This window comes from Centropristis striata, chromosome 15 (genome assembly GCF_030273125.1).
Source record: "Centropristis striata isolate RG_2023a ecotype Rhode Island chromosome 15, C.striata_1.0, whole genome shotgun sequence".
Taxonomy (NCBI): domain Eukaryota; kingdom Metazoa; phylum Chordata; class Actinopteri; order Perciformes; family Serranidae; genus Centropristis; species Centropristis striata.
The window spans coordinates 17,482,522-17,503,457 of record NC_081531.1 but is presented as its reverse complement, the minus strand read 5'-3'; the positions used below and the strand labels follow the sequence as shown (position 1 = coordinate 17,503,457).

Here is a 20,936-nt window from a genome sequence, read left to right as displayed (position 1 = left end):
CAATAAAATTGAGGCAACAGATTGCACGCAATATTATTAATTAAATGTAACTACATTACAAGTTGAGTTAATAATAACTTAACAGGAAGTGCCTGTCAATTAAAAACGGACTGATTCTATTGTGTTGGATTCATTCAAAATGCTCTTGATTTAGAATTACATACACATAAAGATTATATTTAATGTGATCAGAATAAGTAGATTCCATCTCAAACATTTTTATATTAAAGTTACTTAAACAACTACCTCAAAATCAAGGACGCCTTTATATTTACTACATTTTATCAAAAATATTAAGTAAAATGAAATGACAACAGAATAATGTATTACAGTGTGGTTGATCCTTGTGAGGTTATACTGAGGAAGGTGCTTGTATTATTGATATTGAGTTGCACACACAGGCTGCTGAGTGCCATCTCTAGCAAAATAATAGATTGTTGGTTTGGACATCAGGGCTCTGTGGTGTGATGTATATTGACATGTTATTGCCCTTTAGGTGTTTATTCATTTATTTAATGGGTCTACCATATAACATCATGATTATATTGCTTTTATTTGCACTCTAAATATTTCCTCTCTTTCCCACCTTGTATTGCAACTGCTGCACAGTATTTTCTCTCATGATAAACAGAGTCTTATCTTCAGAGTTATTTCACAGAGTAAATTCTTTTACTTTTATCTAAGTATTTTTTTTCTTTTAAACATTTATTAAAACAAGTTCCTGGACGATAAGTCTCCCACTTCTCTACAAATAACTCATTCCCAAAGATCACATTAAATGTTTACGGTATGATCATTGTGCTGAACACCTTATAACCGAAGACCATCTTTCTTGATAAATGTCCATCCAGAGTTGTAGCATTGCAATTATGTTTTCCATGCAGTTCACGGCCCTAAGCCTTTGAATCCAATGCTTGAGCCAGTTTATGTAATAATCTTATGGGCTATCAAAACAAGAACTCTGTGAATTCTTTTTTTTTTCTTCCCCAACCCATTTAGAGGTACATTGCCAAGAATGAACTCATATGGTTCAAATGATCTGTCTAACCTTTTTACCTTTTCCCAATACCCCTGTAGCTTTGGAAAATCCCCAAAATATGGCAAACACCCTCTCAAATAAACATTCTTTAAAGTAACAGTACTTTTACACTTGTATAATATTCTAAAGTTATTTCCATCCCTGAAAGTCAGACTATTGGCATCATTTCATCCTTGCTAAAAATAACACGCCTGCTTAGCTGCTATACAGCTTAGATCCAGAGACGCCATAATATCACCTTAGACCCCTGGCTATGGATGTTTTGGAGGCCCTTTCCTAGCTTCACAATGTGCCATGGCAGCATTATTCAAGGTTAAAATACAGTAAATGGAGCACCATCGTAATCAGTAAACAGAGTATTAAGACAACACAAAAACAATAGGTCAGTACAAAGCTAGGTTATCAATCTTTTCAAAAATGTTCACAATCATTTTTATTTAGGTGTTGTTCTGTTGTGTCTACCAGCTTTTAGGTGGTTAAAAATATTTTGGTCTTTTTCAGTGCATGTTTGTCCATGTGAAGTAACAGATAGATATGTGAGAGAGTAGAACAAAATGTCCTCTGAGCGGCATGCTGTCCTCTTCATTCTTGTTTGCTGTGCGGTGCTGTCCGTGGTGCTGATCATGTAACTGTCACCATGTCAGTGTTTCTCTTTGTAACTGGCTGAGGGCTCAGACTGTATGAATTGTCAGCTTTAATATTTAGGTGAGACTACACGACTTTACCATACTTACAAAGCAGTGATTCCCAAACATGGGGGCTTGTACACTGCACTGAAAAAGATCCTGCTAGTTGACTCATGGGTCTGTTTTCACTAGGGTTGCAAAGGGTGGAGAATGTCCGGTAAATTTCCGGTCCACTTTCCATAAGAAGTTAAGCTGGGGAATTTTGGAAATATTCCAAATTGGGGACTTTCCATGAGAATTATGGAAATTGACTGGGAATTAACTATCATTTGGGGGTAAATTGAAACAAACTTTATCATATATAAACATTTTGTTTTGTCATAAGCAAACATCCATGCAATATAATACAATTAAAAAATATTTCAACAGATTTATTAATATCATTATGAGTAGAAATGTATCAAGTTTTAATTATTTTATTGAACAATCAATTATTTCATTAAACAACAAAAACATGAATGTTTCAACTCATTTTGTATATTCCCAGTTGATTCCTGTTTATTCCCATAAATTCCTGTTAATTCCTATGGAAAGTTTCCAATTTAGAAAATTCCTGGAATTTTGCCACCCTTGTCTTCACTGTAGGTGTATTTAATAGAGTGTTTGGCACCATGAGACTACTAACATACTTTCGTGCATCAATCAGGATTTAGCAATATTTAATATAAATGTGTTGATAGTTATGGGATGTTGTGCATTTTACATATAATACATTAACAATAACTTGGGGTATTTTCCCTCAAATTTTTACTCTTGTCATGAATATTTATATTGTATAAAAATACTTAAGTTAATTATTTTATGTAATTCTATTGTTTACTTGTAACACATGGAACATGACCTCTGACCACTGAAGCACTAGCTTTCAGCTAAAGCAAGCATATTCAAATTCATCCCAGAACCTTGATTCATCGACTGCATTATTTCGAATTTTCTCACATTAGATTTTCTTATATCTGTGATTGTCCCAACATTGGATTACTCTTCCTTGGAGGTCACGACACAACAAGGTCCCTCTCAATGAGATGATGGTAAATCTATAATGCTCGAGGCTGACACAGAGCCATTTAGCTCTGATGATCACTCTGAATGATCCTACAACAGCAAAGTAATATGAGGCCATTTAAGAGCTCCCTGGGGTTTTAGAACTACAATATTCCACTCCATATTCCAGGATCATAAACCCCACATGAGGAATTAATCCACACATTTTTCATTATTTGGATTGAAACATCACCGTGGCATTGTTGGAGTAGATCAGAAAAGAAAACTTAGATATATTTAGTCAGAGAGCGAGCCAGGATTCATTTTGCATTATTTCTTTATTGCAGATACTTTTTTTTTTCCAGTTTTGCTTGTATACATGTCAAGACTCAGTTCAGGGACTGTACTGCAGTACTGTGAGCAGAATAATACATGTGAAGAGAGGAGGTGAGTCTGCAGCCGGCGGGAACATTAACATGCTCGCCGCAGCTTCATGTGTCTTGTTTAATCAAGACAAGTTTGATGACCTTGATTGTCACACTGTAAAATTTTCTTAAGCAGAGCATTTTTTATCTCAGCGTTCCTTCCCATCTGTTCGGACAAAAGGATTGAGGTCATCAAGCTATATACGATGTAACCTTGTCCCTTCACGCAAACCATACCATACTAAGTGACAAAAACAAGCAGAATGCCCGGGGGCACAGTAACTGCAAATTCAAAACATGAAAAATCACCATGTGAGTGCATTAGACATCTGCTTATCAAATGATGTTAGGGAGTAAAATAGAACAGATGGTCAAGTGGTAGTGTTAAATGTTAAGAAATACACATTATTCTCCTCAACTGGAATTTGTGGACACAACCTGTTTATTTTTTTTAATTTTTTTTTACAATATCTTTTATTTCATTCATGTTTTTTTTATTTTATGTACATCAGTTAAGTATTGCCTCTTCTCATCAAATAGGCTTATATATACTCACTTTGCTACTAGAAGTTTCAGTGTGTCTTAACACAAAGGTTTTCAGCAGAAACACTTTAATTGCATAACTTCCCAATTTAAAAACAAGTTCGCTGCCCTTTTTACCAGGAAATCACACACCTTGTCAGCTAAATGCACTGTCAGAACTAAAGTGCTTAATGAGAGAGATTTTTATCCCCAATGTGAGCTGCCATTCTCATGGTAACTGGACAAGGGGATACAGATGAGGCTCTTGATGGGGACAAAGAAAAACAAAGAAAAAACACAATCTCCAGTTTGTGGAGCTTTGCTAAAAAGAGGCTCAGAGTATGAGGAGCTCCATTTCTCTCAGAGTCTAGTTTCCAGGAATATGTGATGAGCAGGAATGTAGTGGAGCATTAACCATTCTCAGCAAGCACCCCACTTTGCATTCTTCCAGAGAGGCTTTAAGACCTTTTATTCAGCTCACTTCTCCCCCCTTTGCTCACTCAATGAGGTTTGGGCAGATGCTGAATTAACTTAAGAAAAGACAGAGGTTGTAGAAGGTCCACCTCACCACAGAGCTGGATTTGAACTCGGTGGTCAGCAATGAGTGGAAGTGTGTGAAGCTCAGAGCTGTGACCTAGCTGCTGCTGTTGCTGCTGCTGCAGCCGCCACCACCTGCACCCGGAGGTTTGAAGCAGTCCTCTGTCACGCCCTGAGATGCCAGCTCAGACAGAACATTGTCCAAATAATTGGGGTCGGGGTAGCCGTGGCCCGACAAGTTGGACATCATCTCGGTTTTGTGGTGGATGCCGTTCCACACCACTGTGTCGGGTTCTCCGGTGGTGCTGGACGTTCCCACGGTGAAGATGAGGCGTCGCATCCAAGCCACCTTCAGCAGCTCCAGCACCTTTTTAATGGAGAGACAAGGGGCGAACATTAGGAGGCTGTAATTCAAAACCCACATCCACAGAGTGTATAAAAGAAGAGGGCGTAGCCACCATGACGTCACCCATTGGTTTGTCAATGACCGTTTTGAAACCATTAGTTGGCATTTTGGCTGTCAGTATCTCGGGTTTTTGGAGGCAGAAGTGACCATATTTGGATGAGTGGGTGGAGCTTAGTTACCAGATGACGATATCACTGGCTAGCTTAATAAAAAGGTGCATCCGTAATTTACAGTTGCTGTAGCCATATTTCCATTAAAGTCTAAGTGAATTTGATGAGAAAATGTTGCATTAAAGAAAATGCAAATTACGGAAATTTCCATCAACTGGTTTACAGCAAATAAACAAAGCTGCATAAACATACTTTCGTCAGAAGATGGCAGTGTTATGTACTGCTGTAGGCTAATTCGTCAGTAAAGAGTAGAAGAAGTACAGATTGCGCTAGAAGGAAAACAAAACAAAAAAAAGATGTTGCTATTCGGACAACTTTGGCCACCCACGAGAGAAAATGGAGAAAAGTCTGTCGGAAGAAGTCGACAGTGGAAACGGCATTTCCATATCCCATTTAGCACATCAACTTTTTTTCCAAAAAAAGACAAACTACATCAAGCATGAATTAAAACTTTAATGCGCATTTTCTAAAGTTATATCGAATTTTGGCGTTTCCATAAAACTTTTCTCATGCAAATCTTTGTTGATGGAAACAAGACTAATGATATTAATTGGGATACTAATTTTGGCTAGGAAAAAAATACTTAATTGACTTGCCATAAAAAATGTGCAGCGGACTCCTTGAAGTGACTTTTACTAGAACTGCTTACAGTATATGAAGCTTTTTTTTTTTTGAGCGAGTTTCTAAAGTTGATCAGATAAAAAAATCCAACGATATCTTGGGCTCTAGGAAACTCTGACAGGCATTTTTCACTGTTCCCTGACATTTTATGGACCGTCTGATAAAACTCAAAATTTAATTGGATGAAGCTACCCCTGAACATGACTGTACTTGAAGAGAGTAAAAAGAGAAAAAACGTCATATTTAGATAATTGCAGACATTTAGAGCGGCAACAGCTGCCATTACAGACAGACACAGGTCTACTTAACAATTAAACTGAAATTGGATTATATAACTTCAGTTAATCATGACAGATAACCCGCAGATAATTGCTGTAAATGAACAGTATTTTCTCAACACTATTTGACTTTAACTCATTAAAGGCAACTGCTGTTTACTCCACTGCTGGACAAGCAATGTGTCCAATCTCAAATCCGTGGGGAACATCACACCAGGGAGCCAAACTACAACTGGAATAATTTAATCCAATTTACCATTACTGAATTACACCGGAGATTATTTATAGAAGCTCAAGTGTACAGCCGCAGTTGCCGGGGAGCAGGAAATGAGCCACTAATTCACCATGGAAACAACACAAACGTATAATGAGCACAAAATGTCGTTAATTTAATCACAGTGAAAGACAGCAGTCCTGATGGAGCATTAAGCACAGTCTTGTGTTAATTGTATGAAGCTTTGTGTACGTCTTGTGTCAGGTTGGCTCCACTCTGGTTCTCTCGGAAATATGTGACTTATTGTTTGTACCTGGGGTAGGGTCCAATGCTGCTTACCGCTCAGTACTGTGAGGGTGTAAACTAGGCTAGTAAAGGGTCAGAACATTTCCAGTTAATAAGGGAAGTTAAATTGCTGAATGTTGCTAATTGATGAGTTTTAATCAATATTGTGAAGCATTTCTTTCATAACATAGTTGTTTAATTTGTAAGTTAGTATTTTTAAATTACCTTTTTATAATAACCCCTTTATAGGGTTATTATAGGAACTCTCTCACTAGTCCGTCTCATAGCCTCTAGTCGTGTTTATCAGTGCTCTTGCAAACCCTTGTATATTAGGTTAATAAACAGTTTGTTAGGCTAGAGTTTCGCAAGCTTGTCAAATCCTCTGGTTAGCTTGTCGGAGAGCGTCTGAAGCTAACGGTAGTTACATTGCAGTCATGTGACATTGGTGTAGTTCACTATAGCGTAACGTTAGTTTTTAACTTCTGTCGGCTGCATTAACGCTTCAAACATAATAAAAGTGTTGAATTGTGAAGATTATCCTGCTGAACAAAAGATGTAAGCATTAAGAACTTTATTTTCTGCAATGATCCAAAATCCAATGAAAAAATTCCATAGGCCAATTCTCAATAGACCCCATGGTGATGTCACTTTTGGGTTGGCCTACAAAAATATTTTCACCTTGAATATTCCTGGAATTTGGCAACTCCAGTGTGAACCTTGTATATATATTTTTTCAAATAAATAACTTTTTTGGCATTTCCATGCTTTGTTTGATAGTGACCGAGAGAATGGAAGGGGGAGACAGAGGGGGAGATGTGCAGCAAAGGGAACGGAAGTCCAGAGTCCGTTGCAACCAGGACTCAGCCTGAGTGTTATGCGCTCTACCAGTGAGACACCGGGATGATCCCTTGTATGTTGTTCTTTATTGACGCCGGTGCAGCCATTATAACCTCTGCATATGTCTGCGATCTGTTTACACTGTATAAAGCGTCTGTCGTCCCAGCTGTGAAATGTGAAATCGTGTCGAGCTTTACCTTCCTGCCCTTGTCGTTGTCTGGGAGAAAACAGAAGCGAGGGAAGCCTCGACAGGTGTACGGCTGTCCTGGGTTGGGATGCTCCGGTCCCTGGTGGAGAAGGACAAAACTTGACTGATGAATGGAAAGATATTAAGTTTAATATCAGAGATCAGTTGGAACAATACAGTAATCTAATAACTGTGTTCTGGAGATAACTGTAGACAAACAGCTCAATACAAATCTGGTTCAACTTATGTAACTTGAGATCACCGACACATGCGCTGCAATTTTATCTGCACTCGCGGTCACAGCAGGACACGGAAAGAAATTAGGGTTTTTCCCAAAAGACTGTAACAAAGGAGGGTGTCACTGAACCGCACAATGGGACAGAGGAAGATGCTGCTCTACTGCAGAGAGCAAACATTAATCTGTTAAACTGAATTAGAAAGTATCACTGCATAGGCTTCCATCAGGACTGCAGTATCTGCCCCAGTCATTTCATACGTTCTGCTTCCTCTTCTCAAACTAAACTGTGTTTCAAAAGTACCTTACCTGCCCACACACAATTGATGTAGATGACAACCCCTTTTCTTTGGAAAAACACTTGTGGAAGTTATCAAACACTTTCGGACTAGTACTGCCATGAAACATTTCCCTGAGATACTATAAGTAGAGATCAAACATGTGACCCAAGTCATTTGGTCCAATTGTCCAGCAAGTTCCGAATGGTAAATGGACCTGCACTTGTATAGCGATTTCCTAGTCGTTTTGCAACCACTCAAATTGCTTTACGCTAAAGACTGCGCTCATTCACCCATTCACACACACATTCATACTGGTGGCAGAGGCTACCCTGAACGGTGCCACCTGCCACCATTGGGAATTAATTCACACACCGATGAACTCAGCTTCGGGAGCCATTTGGGGTTCAGCATCTTCAAGGAAGATAGGATACTTCAAGGATACTTCGACACGTGGGCTGCCATGGTCTGGGATTGAACCACCGATGCTCTACCGCTCTACCACTCTACCAACTGAGCCACAGCCGCCCGCAAGTCATTTTATCTTGGGCAGGTCGAGTTATGTCAAGTCAAATCACAAAATAAAACAATCAATTGATAACGCCAGTTGACTCAGCAGTAAATGAAAGGCAAATATTTTACAATCCAATCAACATTGAGATTTAGCTTAAAGAGATTGTAATGTTTAATAAGTCATAATCTGGCTAACATTAGCTAGCTACCTAGTTGTCAGAGGCAACAGATTGTGTTTGGCTAACACAAGCTAGCATCGGCCCTCACAGACACATGATGATTCTTCAAATGACAAAGTTTGATGTTGCAGACAACACCTGACTCCAAGTCAGAATCAAGTCATTTATTTTCAGTGGGTCAAGTTGCAAGTCATCAAAAAAATGTCATAATGACACATTGTTACGGCACAAAAGATGAACAACTCTTAGTCCAAGGAAGAGACAGTTCTCATCCTTATTAAATTGAAACATGAAATATTTCCATTAAAGCATAATGTAAATCCCACTATTATATAGCTTGTCTCAAACTCACACACTCTTCTGTCAGGCTCATAAATCCAGTGTGAATTACTGTCTTTGGCTGTTAGCGTTTGTCAAACTGCTTTTTTTTAGTCCCTTGTCATGACATTCAATAACACTGGTAATTCTTGGCGTCTGGATAAATTATTTGGTTCCCAGTCCAGTCATACAGGAAAGACGCCTTGAGACACTTTCCACTTGTCTGGAAGTTATTTCCTCTGTGGCAGCAAAACACTAACCATGATCCATTGGAAACTCCTGTAGCTTATACTAGGCTAACTAAATACTCTGAGAGCTGATGAGGGCTACAAACAGGTCCTTATGTAACACTCAACTCAAATGGAATATGTGATTATGTCAATTTGTAATTATTAACTCCTTGACAAGAATATGACCCCATGTTTTTGGTTCGTTGGGAGAAATTGTTATATCTGGTGTGCTGAAACACCATTTTTATGCTGAGATTTTGCAGCCCTTTTAGAAAATTAATTATTATAGTATATGAAACTGGGGAAAGATGAAACTGAAGGGCAGAATTTAGATCCTTGGCAGAGTGGTAGCTCAGAGTGCAGACATACCTGTATGCCAGGTGGTATGCTGTAGATGATCTGGATTGTACCACAGTCTGGGTGGCCTGGCAGCGACTGGGCGATGCTGTAAATTTCCATCTTGCCTTTGGGCTGGGTGCCTGTCTTCTCTCCATAGATTGTCTTACACGAGGGGCACTGCATGCTGCCGTCCTGAGAAGAAAACAACCAGAAAGAGAGCCTTTTAAACAATCAATGGAAACCTGGTTAAGTGCTGATCTGATATTCATCGATCCAATGATGAGACTTTTGTTTTGTGTTTCTCTCCCTCACCACGCCACCATAACTCTGGTCTCATATCAACCAGTACTTCCCTTGACAATAAAACACAAGCAATAGAACACACAGTATGGGCAGGAAAAGAGCCTATTATCACACATCTTAAAGGACAATACCACTGTTTTAGCTTATTTACTGCAAATCGCCCATCGTACTTTAAGCTTTCAGTAAGGAATTGGAGCAAAGTCGATACCGGTCAAAGAAAACAATATTAATCAGCCAACACTGGCCTATCATAGATCTATTGTATCTACATTTGTTGTCCAATATGCACAGACATGAAAACTTTACGGAACATAATGCTGGCATGCTTTGTGTGTGTTATTTAAAATTCACTACTGCTGTTTTTAAATATGACAGCTTGTTTGGAATTCAATTCTGCATAAGTATTTTTACTTCAGAACTATTGAAGTATTTATGTTTGGAGTTTGCTGCACCCTCTTCAGAATGAATTCTCTTAACTTTTCAATTTCTGGCCCTGCAGTCTCATTCCCTTTTATGGGAATTTGCTGGGTGGTCATGGATGCTAATTAGGTACACTTTTCAATTTATGAGGAAATAGGATTCATCATTCTAACCCTCACCCTAAGAACACAAGCAGGAAAAATTCCGTAGTTTAAGAACACCGTCATGAATCTGACATAGACTTTTCTTAGGAACATTTTTAAGAACAAATTTAAGAAAGAACTTGAGAGATGTGGGTGACTGGGGCCCAATCTTCTGATCCAATTCTCAGAAAAAAAGAATACAAAAAAAAAGTCAAAAGTCAAACTGTTCCTTTCAGACAATAACTCCGCCACACTAAATAATATTGATCTTTAACTTTTGCCAACCTGATGTTAGAATGACGTGGCATCTTTTCCCTGATCAATTTGTATATGTAAGATCATTGCGCTACATTGTAACTTTGCCAACAATATGTAGCTTGTTTTAACTAAATTTAGTAGTTTCCATGCAGCCAGTAACCGCCATGTACCTTTGTTCCATTGTTGTACATGGCCAGCATGCAGAGCATGTGCAGGGTGTGTCCACATTTGATGAATTTCCCCACAGTATCTGGCAGGATGCTCTGGCCTCCCTCCTCTGTGGACGATGTCTCATAGCCGGATGGATTGGACAGTTGATCCATGCAGATAATACAGTCCTGAGGGAGACCCAGGGAATGTGTGTTTAGTGTCACAATTACTGAATATAAACTTGATTGTTTAAGGCCCAAAACTATATGAACATCTATCAAAAAGCTGTATTGAAATTTCTCTATTGTTGTTGACCAATTGCCTCTTAAAAGCTGTGACTAATATGAATTTCTAGATTTGTAATGTCTTTGAGAGAAAAATCCTGGGTGATGAAACATTTACCTCATCAGGTACTCCAGTAACTACCTCCATGTAGCGCTGAATCACATCTTCAGGTCTCTGCGCTGAGGCTACAAGAGGGATAAAAGAGAAAGCATGAAGTGATGAATGAGCTGTAAGAGGCCAGACACTAAAGTGGTGATTCCAACAAACTGCCATACAAAAAGATGAGACTCTGGTGAGATGAAAAGGAAATTAATATCAAGTAATTCACAATCTCGTTTTAGAATTGCAGCCAAACATTAGCCACATAAGCTATGGGTTTCTCCTCTCTGTCCTTCTGCTCCTTACAAATAAGGTTACTGCTAATTGAACATCCTAAAATCAAGAAGGTGCCAATGTCCATCTGACCGTACAGAATGAAAATGCAAATGAACACATTAAACCACAGAGACAACTTTAAATGCATTATGACAAAATGAACCACACAGTGTGAAACCATCATGGACAGCATGAGGGATGGAAACAGATATTTTGTGCATTTTCTCTCACATACATACAAACACACACACACACACACACACACACACACACACACACACACACACACACGTGAGTGTCACGTCTGTTTAGGAAACACATTGCTGACAGCTTGCTAAACTTTCAAATGTCTTTTTGAGTTTGAATACAAAGACGGCTCCATTTAACTCTAGATTTTTTTTTTAAAAAAGGTGAGAAGGTTGGCTATTTTCTGCCAGCTGAGAAATAAGAAGAAAATAATTCACTGATAAGTTTCCAGACATCACACTGCTTTTTGTGTCTGACGTGTCTCCTGTTGATTATAAGAGCAGGAACTCAAGTTAAAAGTGGCAGACGATGAGTGTGGAGGAGGTTAAATTTGTGGTCATGACAATGCAGGGATGAAAAAAGAAAAATCAGGCAGAAATAAGGAGGCAGCAATGAAGCCAAGCTTAATATTTCAAATAACCTGAGGTGTACATCACATACTGCATTACATGCCCCCTTTAATAAACACCAAGTTTGACAGTAAATCTGATTAGGGATGCGCCAAACTGACTTTCAGTCCCAATTCTAATACTGATACCTGGGCTTTGGGCATCGGCTGATACTTTAATTAGTAAGCTGTCCGCTTCACTGGGATCATTCTTTCATATAAGGCAACATCAGGCTTGACTTTCCTAACTTTAATAATAAAAACAAATTTAGTAAATTTCTATCTAAGTATTTATTTACAAAGTAATGAATTGTGGATTAGAAATTAACAGTTCAAGTATAAACCCTTTAAAGGCAACACAATTGATCAAATCTTAAACAGGAATTACAATTCCAGTGTATAATGTATGTAAACCATAGAACTGAATAGAATGGATCGGCCCCATTGTCACCAATACAGCTACTTGAGTCAGTGTCCAAAGGTTGATTAGGCAGGCTGGATTCTTAGTGGTTTTCAGTCATGTTGCAACAAATGCAACCATTTTCATTATTCTCCCATTCCTCTGTCAAAGTTTTGCTATTTTTGCTTGAAGACTAATCACCTAATTTTTGCTGCTCCATCCTGCAGCAGTGCCATCTCTTTGAGATCTGATGACTGAAGGCTTTAGCTTATTATTAATAACATATTTAACACACAGGTTTTGTCAAATATTCTAATGCTACATTTACACATCTTAAGGTAGTGTTTCCACTATTCCACATTTTTCCGACTCCAGCACAATTTTCCGTTAAGACAGTCCGGTAGACCCTAGAAGGTTGTGAAAAGTGCTGAATGTTATATCTTTGAGAGCTGAAAAATAACTTGGGGAAAATAAGGATTTTCTAGCTAATATTGATGACCACTGGAATACAATTGGGGGGGCGTAGCAGAAGAAAATTATCGCAATTATAGCTGAATTAGACATGTTCTGATTTTTTTTTTTTAAAGTTAGTCCAGGGCACATTATTTGACAGCTGCATAAGAAGCAGTTGCAGCAGCACTTCTTTAACAGAAAAGTGGAGTCGTGTGAACATATGAACACATGACGACAAATGAAAGTGAGTTGATGCAAGATGAAATGATCCTCAAGCCTGTGGTGATGATAATTGGAGCAAAAGAGAACGATGCAGAAAGAGAGGTGGAGGAAGGGCCGGTGGCGTGGTAGCTACCTCTCCTGTGCTGCCTCTTTGCTCTCCTAACTGAACTGCTGCTGCTGCTGCTGCTGCTGTGGGGCTTGCTGGGCCTGCTGGCTGGGGGGAGGAGAGGAGGAGGAAGAGAGAAAGGAGCAGGTTGCTGCTGCTGCTGTTGTAGCTGCTGCTGCTGCTGCTGTTGCTGAGGGAGGGGGGCAGTGGTGAAGTGCACGCCGAGTCCCACTGCTGACATCAAAATGGAGGCCATGCCTGGAGTGGGGTAGGGTGGGGTTGGGTTGAGGCGGGATGGGGCGGGGCAGAGTGGGGCAGGTGAGGGTTGAGAGCAAGTGGAGATATGCAGGAGTAGAAAGGAACAAATCAAAGGTATGAGAAATGTAGCAGCAACTGATGTTTCCACTGTGTCCCTCATTCATACGCATACAAAACATTGGAGTCAGACAGAGCATCAAGTAATGTCAGATTAAAACCAAAGTGATCAAGTTTAACATGCGGGATTATTCGCCGACTATGAACCAGCGTTCTTCCTTCTCTCTCGTTTTTGATTAATGAGGAAAGCTGTTTTTGCAATCAGGACTTCTGTTGTAAATCTAGCATTAATCTCGTGAGCTAAGTGAAAACTACAAGTTATCTTGGAGTCTGGAAAATATCTGAGAATAAATGGTGCCCAGAAGCTGGAAGTCAGAGCAATCAATCAGCAGAGTATGAGAAATGGTTTACATCATGACAACCACATTCTTTCTGAACAGCTTAGTGATACAGACAAGGCGTTGAACAAATACGATCTAGCATGACCATCCAAAGCAACAACAAGTACCTTCTAAAAAACAAATAGAATATTAAAAGTACAGACACATATGATCATTTTTAGAGCCAGACAAATTTATCGGACGACCAATATTATCTGCTGATATTGTCCCTATCAAAGGGATTTCGGTATGTATCAGTATTGGCATATGTTGCACAAACAAGAACGTTTTTATTTAACATAATGATGCAGGAAATTAGGCTTGGGTTGATCTAGAAATATCATACAGCTATTTAATTTGCTTTTTTTTTTAATGGTCATATATTGACCAATGCTGAAGATACAGCACTACTGATTATTTAGCCATTTATTTTATCTTTGCTTTATTTTCTCAGTTTTTGTTTCTAAAATTGGTTAATAATGTAAATGCCAATTGTTTGCATGTATAATATGTGAAATGCTTCTTTTAAAAAATGATTTGTTACAGGAAGCAGCCTTATGGCTATCTCTTCCATAGACATATTGGTGCAAAATCCACATAGAAAAGGTATTTTTTTCATTCCAGTTATAACGGCTGCTATATTTGAAATCTGTGAATTTTTCCCCTTTCAAATCAGTGTCTAGCTCTAATCACTTGGCCTGTTTCTCACCTTAGATGATTGATGAGGTGAGAACTGAAGCAGCTTCTGTTAATTTCGTTGAAACCTGACAATGTTTCCAGAATAGCTGCCACACATATACGTGTTATTTTACAAATAAAGTGTATAAAATATAGAGCCTACTACCATTATTATTATTTCTTTCTGACTTATGATCATTAAAACTGCAAATTTGTGGAAGACACTGCATGACTGACCTTCCATTTTAAATGATTCAACAAAGTCATGGTACGGTGCTTTTCACTAATGAGGTTCTGGTCCGCTAGTTTCCTCCGGACTGATTGTATTGATTCAGTCGGCTTATCACAGCCAAGAAACAGAGTTATAATTTGAGAAGTGTGCAGCGGAATAAAAAAGAGAAGAGAGTGAGCACTACCTTTGCATGTCAATTTAGCCATTTTATGATAATTACAACTTGCCTGCTGCTATATGTTAGCCTGCTGGTGTGTTGCATTACACTGCTTACAGCAAAATCAGAGCATTAAATACATGACCATGTGTCACTAAAAGACGGAAATTAAATTACAAGTGTGAGATTCAAAAAGACAAGGGAGCATGGAAAAAATGTAATGACAGGAAAATGCCCAAATACATGATGATGATTTGTCTGGTATCTTATGATCTAAATTTTTGTTTTTTTGAACATTGAACAGGAATTATGAAAATTCAATTTGCAAGTGTTCTATAAGGTTTTGTCCCTTTTTAAAAAATGTTTTTCCTATTATCCTTGTTTTCAGTTGGAATACTTTCAAAAAGTAAAGTCATGATGACTCAGTTATTTGAAATGCAAATTATCTGCATATTATCTTTTCACTTGCAATAAACGTTATATATAAATACAACACTTCAATCCTTAGTTTCATCAGGTAAACCAGTTTTACCGAACTGGGTTTTACCTGATGAAGATATAAAGACTGAACATTGTATTTTTTTTTTTTACTTTTAAGTTTATTTCAAGTTAAAGTGTGTGTCTCGGAATTCTCTTTTCTCTATCCTATGAACATTTCCTCCTCACACCTGTCTTCAATAATAATAATAATAAGAAGAAGAAGAGTGTGCATTTGCCTTCACAGTAAAAATGCAAATATTCTGAATTCATGCATTTTATTTATGGAGGTATAATGTCTGTGTCAGTAGTAGTAGTAGAAGCCCCATCTATTATGTAATTCGCCTTCAGATAAAAACCAGAGTCGGATACAGTTGGGACAACAGCTGTCTTACAAGATAAAGACTGAAAACTGAAGTTAATCACGCTGCATCCAGGGCCAAATGCTTTGTACAGCATGAGAAAAATTGTGTCGGCTATAAATAAAAACAAGCATGTGTGGAGGCTGCTTTTATGTATTCTGTTGTAACAAACAGAATAATACCACTCATTAAAAGAAAAGCGTCTGCCTTATGGTTTAAACAATAAAAAATGGACACCATTATCCCCCGTTTTTCAAGTTAAGATAGAATTATTTTTCTATTTTTTTAACCCAGTTCTTCCAGCTTTTTGTGGCATGCTGTTCCTTAACAGACTGACACTCACAAGACAAATGCAGAGGAAACGGCACATAAAAAAACCCCTGCTTCCAAATCAAAAGTGTTGTGTAGAAATACAGCAGGATGGATGGTTAGTGACCCGTTTACCTGCCAGGGCAGAGCTTACACTGGTGGATCCATTCAGTTGCACAGAGATGGAAGGAACACTGCAGGACAGGAAACAAGGACAGACAGTCAGTAAAAACAGCAACAATGAACTAAGCTGGAAGAACAAACAATGGCTTATAACGATTTCAGTTTCCAATCCACTTCACAGAATTAGAACATTTAAGTACGGTAACATTAGGTATGGCTTTGGCAACGGTACAAGAGAGGAAAATAAAACCTGCTGGGAATTAACTGCAAAGGTTTATTTACTTTTACTCAAGTGGCTGAAAAAGTGACTACATTCATTCTGGCCAGTAAATAACTAGGAGGTTCTGAGATTGATTAACAACAACTTCACATTGACTGCATGAGCACAATGGAACTAAGGAGTGCGACTCAACACCCAATGTATTAATTAATATGCTCCCAACAAATCTGCTTTGTGTGCAAAACAGCCTTCATGGAAAATAAATGAGCAATTCTTAGTACTGAAGTATAATTGAGCTCTAAACCAAACACAGTTTTGGGCTAAAATGAAATCATTTGCTATTCATTACTTTTTCGACAGTTAAATCCACAAAATGGTAAACAATAATGAAAAGTTAGTTTCGCCTGACAGAGTCCAAAAAAAACAACTAATATATAATACTGGAAAAACGCACAATTTAGAAAGTGTGGACTGCAAATATTTGCCATTTTTCCTAATAAATTACTTATATTTAGGCAATTATAAATAACTGCTGAATTGTTTTTCAAATCAACTGATTAAGTGTTTAAGCACTAATCCTTTTTTATATTTTGGGGCTTTATTTGACAGTCAGAGATATAGAGTGAAAGGGGGATATTCAGGAAAGGGCCCCAAGCCGGATTTGAATCCGGGCCGCCTGCTCACAGGGACTAAGCCCCATTTGGTATGTACTCTACCAGTGTGCACCCATCTTCATTTTTAAAGTTGGGGTAACCCATGCTCTAACCACCAACATACAAGTACAAAAATGCCACAAAAAACAGTGAAACAACATTCAAAAAACATAAAAATCCATGTGTGGATGTTTCAACCTCATAAAACGTATCAACCAAATAAAAAGACATGGTAACACAATAGAAGAAAATGTGACACTGATACCATGGGGCCCCTTTGGCATTAGCTAACCAAGTCAAAAGGACCCGACAACATAATTCTAAGTCCCTGCAGGGTGTAAGAAAAGTAACCACTACTTAACACAACTTTCCTTTTTGAGCTTTTAGATCAAGTATGTCATAGAATATTGCATGTGGTGTAAAATAACACACTGACCTGCCACTTGGTCAAAACAAAAAAATACACAAATACATAAATGTTAAGACTCTATTAAACTGACTGATACATTGCTAATAGATGTCTCTTCTAGAATAATCATTGATAAGTGACTTCATAAAGCAGACCACAATGTGCGGTAGGTGGTGAACATCCAGCATTTTCCTCGCCTAGGATAAATTTCTGGTGGCTGAGACTACACTAAATTAAACTTAATTAGAGCTCAGAGAAACTGTAAGTGAACTGCATACTCATTAAACCACTTTAGTAAGCAATTCCTCTGTCAAAGCACTTTTCATTGCCATTAGGAACAGAAAAGAAGGAAGGCTGGAGATGACACAGACAAAGTCACACGAACTGAGCCAAAATAAACATACCACCGCAGGGCTGGCGCTACAGATAATTTTTTGTAATTCCTGTTTTACAGGATAGGTCAAAGTTGAGACCGACAGGAAAGACAGAGCAGAAGGTGGGGGGGTTGGAGAGGGGCCCCATGATATGCATCCTAGGTCAGCTAAGTAAGCCATGGGGACACCTTACTGCTGTTGTTTCACTGTTACACTGAAAACTAAATCACAATCAGATACTCACCTTAACCCATTGGCACTGGTAGAGCTAGTCAGAAGAGGCGCAGACAGTTGACTACCAGAGGGTGGTGGGGGCCAGGGGCTGCCCCAGGACATTCCCCCCACAGAGAGGGGTCTCCGAGGGTACGGCGAGTAGACAGAAGTGGGATGAGCCGCTGTGGCCCTTCCTGTCGCTTGAAGGCTGGGCCGATTGAGACTGCCTGACGAAAAGGAATGTCGTGATCGGCTGGGCATGGGTCCTGTGCTGCTGTGGCTCAAACACTGTTGGCAGGAGCAGGCAGGGCCGGAGGGAATGGCCGGGGGACCATTGGAGGCCAGTGGGTAAGGGAGGTTACACTGCCGGCGTACCTGTCGTCTGAAACCTGTTGCTTTGTTAACTTGGGCCAGAGATGTGAGATCCACTATGTAATTGTATCCATGCGGGCCCAAGTCTGCCGTGCCTTGACGGGCCTGATAGCTGTGCTCCAAAAGGATAGATGTTCGAGTCTCATATGGAGTCCATCCTCCTTCATCGTTGAGCCATTCCCAGTAAACACCACTACCGAGTCCTGAGGACTGGGCAAAGAGGGACCGACGCACTGATCGTGTCTTTCCTGAAAATAAAACAGGATTTTCACTGAATATGCTACATTGTACAAGCCTGGTGTTTAAAAAATAAATCTAAATGTTTATCTAAAAGTGGAGTCAAAAAAAAGAAACATGCCCAGTTCTTACAGTTGAGAACCCTTTAAAGTAGATGTCAATAATGTAAACATCACAACTATGGTGCAAGCTCATACCTCCCTTTAACTAACGTTGCTGCTATATGGGTTGTTTCTTATCACAATTGAGAAGAGCATTGCTAAACGTTTGTTTTCACAACTATTTTATAACATTTGTAATTTGCAAGTTCTGTTGATGTTTATTCAAACCTGATACCACGAATCAGCGGAGCTACAATGCACTAGTTAATGTTATTGAAAGGTTATGTGGACAAGTAAGCTTATGTTAGATAAAACAAAAGAATTTAACAGGGTCGTCTAAATTGCATAAGTTCATCCTGGATATTGTCACACTGTTAAAATAATTGCCTAAGTCATTTTTGTCAAAATTGTTGTTTTTTTTTGCCTAAATCATCTCCTCATGACGCCGGCCACCTATGGTAAAATCTCCTACATCCTCAGTTGATCAGATCATGTGATTTTACCCCTTTAAGATAATGGCCTATGTCAAGTGTGTGACTTAAGCAGATTTATTATGCCTAAGTCAAAATAAAATGTGAAAGACAAACAAATGATGGTTATTGGCATAGAAATAACACTGTGTGTAAATTCAGTAACTTAAGAGAAATGAATTACTTAGGCAATTTTTTTAGCATGCCTTTGTGACTTAAGCAAGATATGGTAACACTTTATTTTGAAGGTGTCTACATAAGAGTCACACAAGCCTGTCAGAAACATGACATGGGATGTGTCATGAACATTAATGACACTTTGAAGTAACATTAATTCTCATGATACTTGTCATGTCATGTTTCTGACAGGCTTGTGTGACTCTTATGTAGACACCTTCAAAATAAAGTGTTACCCTATCTTGTTTAAGTCACAAAGGGATGTTCAAAAAATTGCCTAAGTCATTTATTTCTCTTAAGTTACATCATTTACACAGTGTTATTACTATGCCAATAGCCATCCTTTGTTACATCCTTTTTGAGTGAAATAATCAATAAATGTCATATGTTACACTTTTGGTGAAGTTTTTTGTGTTTCCTGCAAAACTTGAAAAAATGAGTTAGGGGATTATTTTCACAGGGTGACGATATTTGGCTAATGTTAGCTTGAAGCTATGTAAACACTCATCAAAACAACAGCGCCCCTGTAAGCGAATGCTAAGTAGCTAGCTATCGTTATCTGTTAGCCTGGCCTGATAACTGTAAGGTTTCAAGGCACAACATTAAAACAATGCTTACGAATGTAGCTATACGTTAATGTGACGCTATTATATATCATATCGTGTGACATAACTCACCTGTGTCCTGCCGAAACTGTTTCAAGCTTGGTATGTCGATGAGATAAGGCGACAGGCTGGGGTCTGACTGTCCGAGGCAGATGCTCGTTGAGCCGGGTCCTCCTCCTCTCTGGCCCCGCGGTGACAAACACCGCTCGATGTAGGCGCTCACTTGGCCGCTATATGGCCGCCAATAACCCAGGTCATCCTGCCATTCCCACACCGCTATCATAGGCTGAGATTGTCCAACGGATCCAGAGGGTGTTGCTGACACAGACGGCCCGTTTCTAGACCCATTTACCCTGGCACAGGAACCAGACACAATCGCCATATTCACCAAGCTAACAACAGCTCGTTCTGGTTAGCTGGTCGACTGATTGTGGCTACGACGAAGAAAAAGTCTGCTAGCTTGGCTCGTTAAAAAATTCCATTGTGAATGTGTTAACACGCTTTGGATGAAGGAATGAAGTAAAAATCAAATGGTAGACAGCCGTGATAAACATTGACGTGCATGTTGACAAAGCTGATGCATTCAGAGGGCTTAGCAGGAACACGGTTAGCTTTGTGACAGCGTTGCCAGGGTTCCTTCCTTCTCTGCGGCTGCCTTCAGGGACCACTGGGAAAATCGCAATTCATGGCACGTTTGTGAGAACAAACCATAGATGGGGACATTTTTAGGCCTTCAAACGTATTATTTATTTATTGTACAATTTAAAAAGATCAATGTCATATTCAAGAGAATAAAGTTTACATGAAAACAACCGAGCGAGCGAGATAAATACAAAGATTACAAGATGAATGGGCCTATTAATGAAAAAAAAACAAAAAACAAGGGGAGCCGGGTCAGACACATATCGTCACCCTGTTAAAAGAATCGCCTAACTAATTTTTTTCAAGTTTTGCAGGAAACACAAAAAAACTTCACCAAAAGTGTAAAATTTATTGACCATTTCACTCAAAAGGGATGTAACAAATGATGGTTATTGGCA

General features: G+C 38.9%; 1 protein-coding gene across 2 annotated transcripts; it reads right to left on the bottom strand.

The window, feature by feature from the left end:
* Window positions 1-3,091: 3,091 nt before the first annotated feature.
* dtx2 (deltex 2, E3 ubiquitin ligase) lies at window positions 3,092-20,532 on the bottom strand. Of its 2 annotated transcripts, XM_059351357.1 has the most exons (9): window positions 19,969-20,532; window positions 17,966-18,554; window positions 16,078-16,136; window positions 13,060-13,290; window positions 10,960-11,027; window positions 10,578-10,745; window positions 9,314-9,475; window positions 7,202-7,291; window positions 3,092-4,560 (listed from the first exon to the last, which is right to left on the bottom strand). In XM_059351357.1, the coding sequence occupies exons 1-9, from the start codon at window positions 20,276-20,278 to the stop codon at window positions 4,291-4,293; spliced, it is 1,947 nt and encodes a 648-aa protein (XP_059207340.1). In that variant the 5' UTR covers window positions 20,279-20,532; the 3' UTR covers window positions 3,092-4,290. The 2 variants fall into 2 exon arrangements, with proteins under 2 accessions (XP_059207340.1, XP_059207341.1); XM_059351358.1 differs by lacking the exon at window positions 13,060-13,290.
* Window positions 20,533-20,936: the final 404 nt, after the last annotated feature.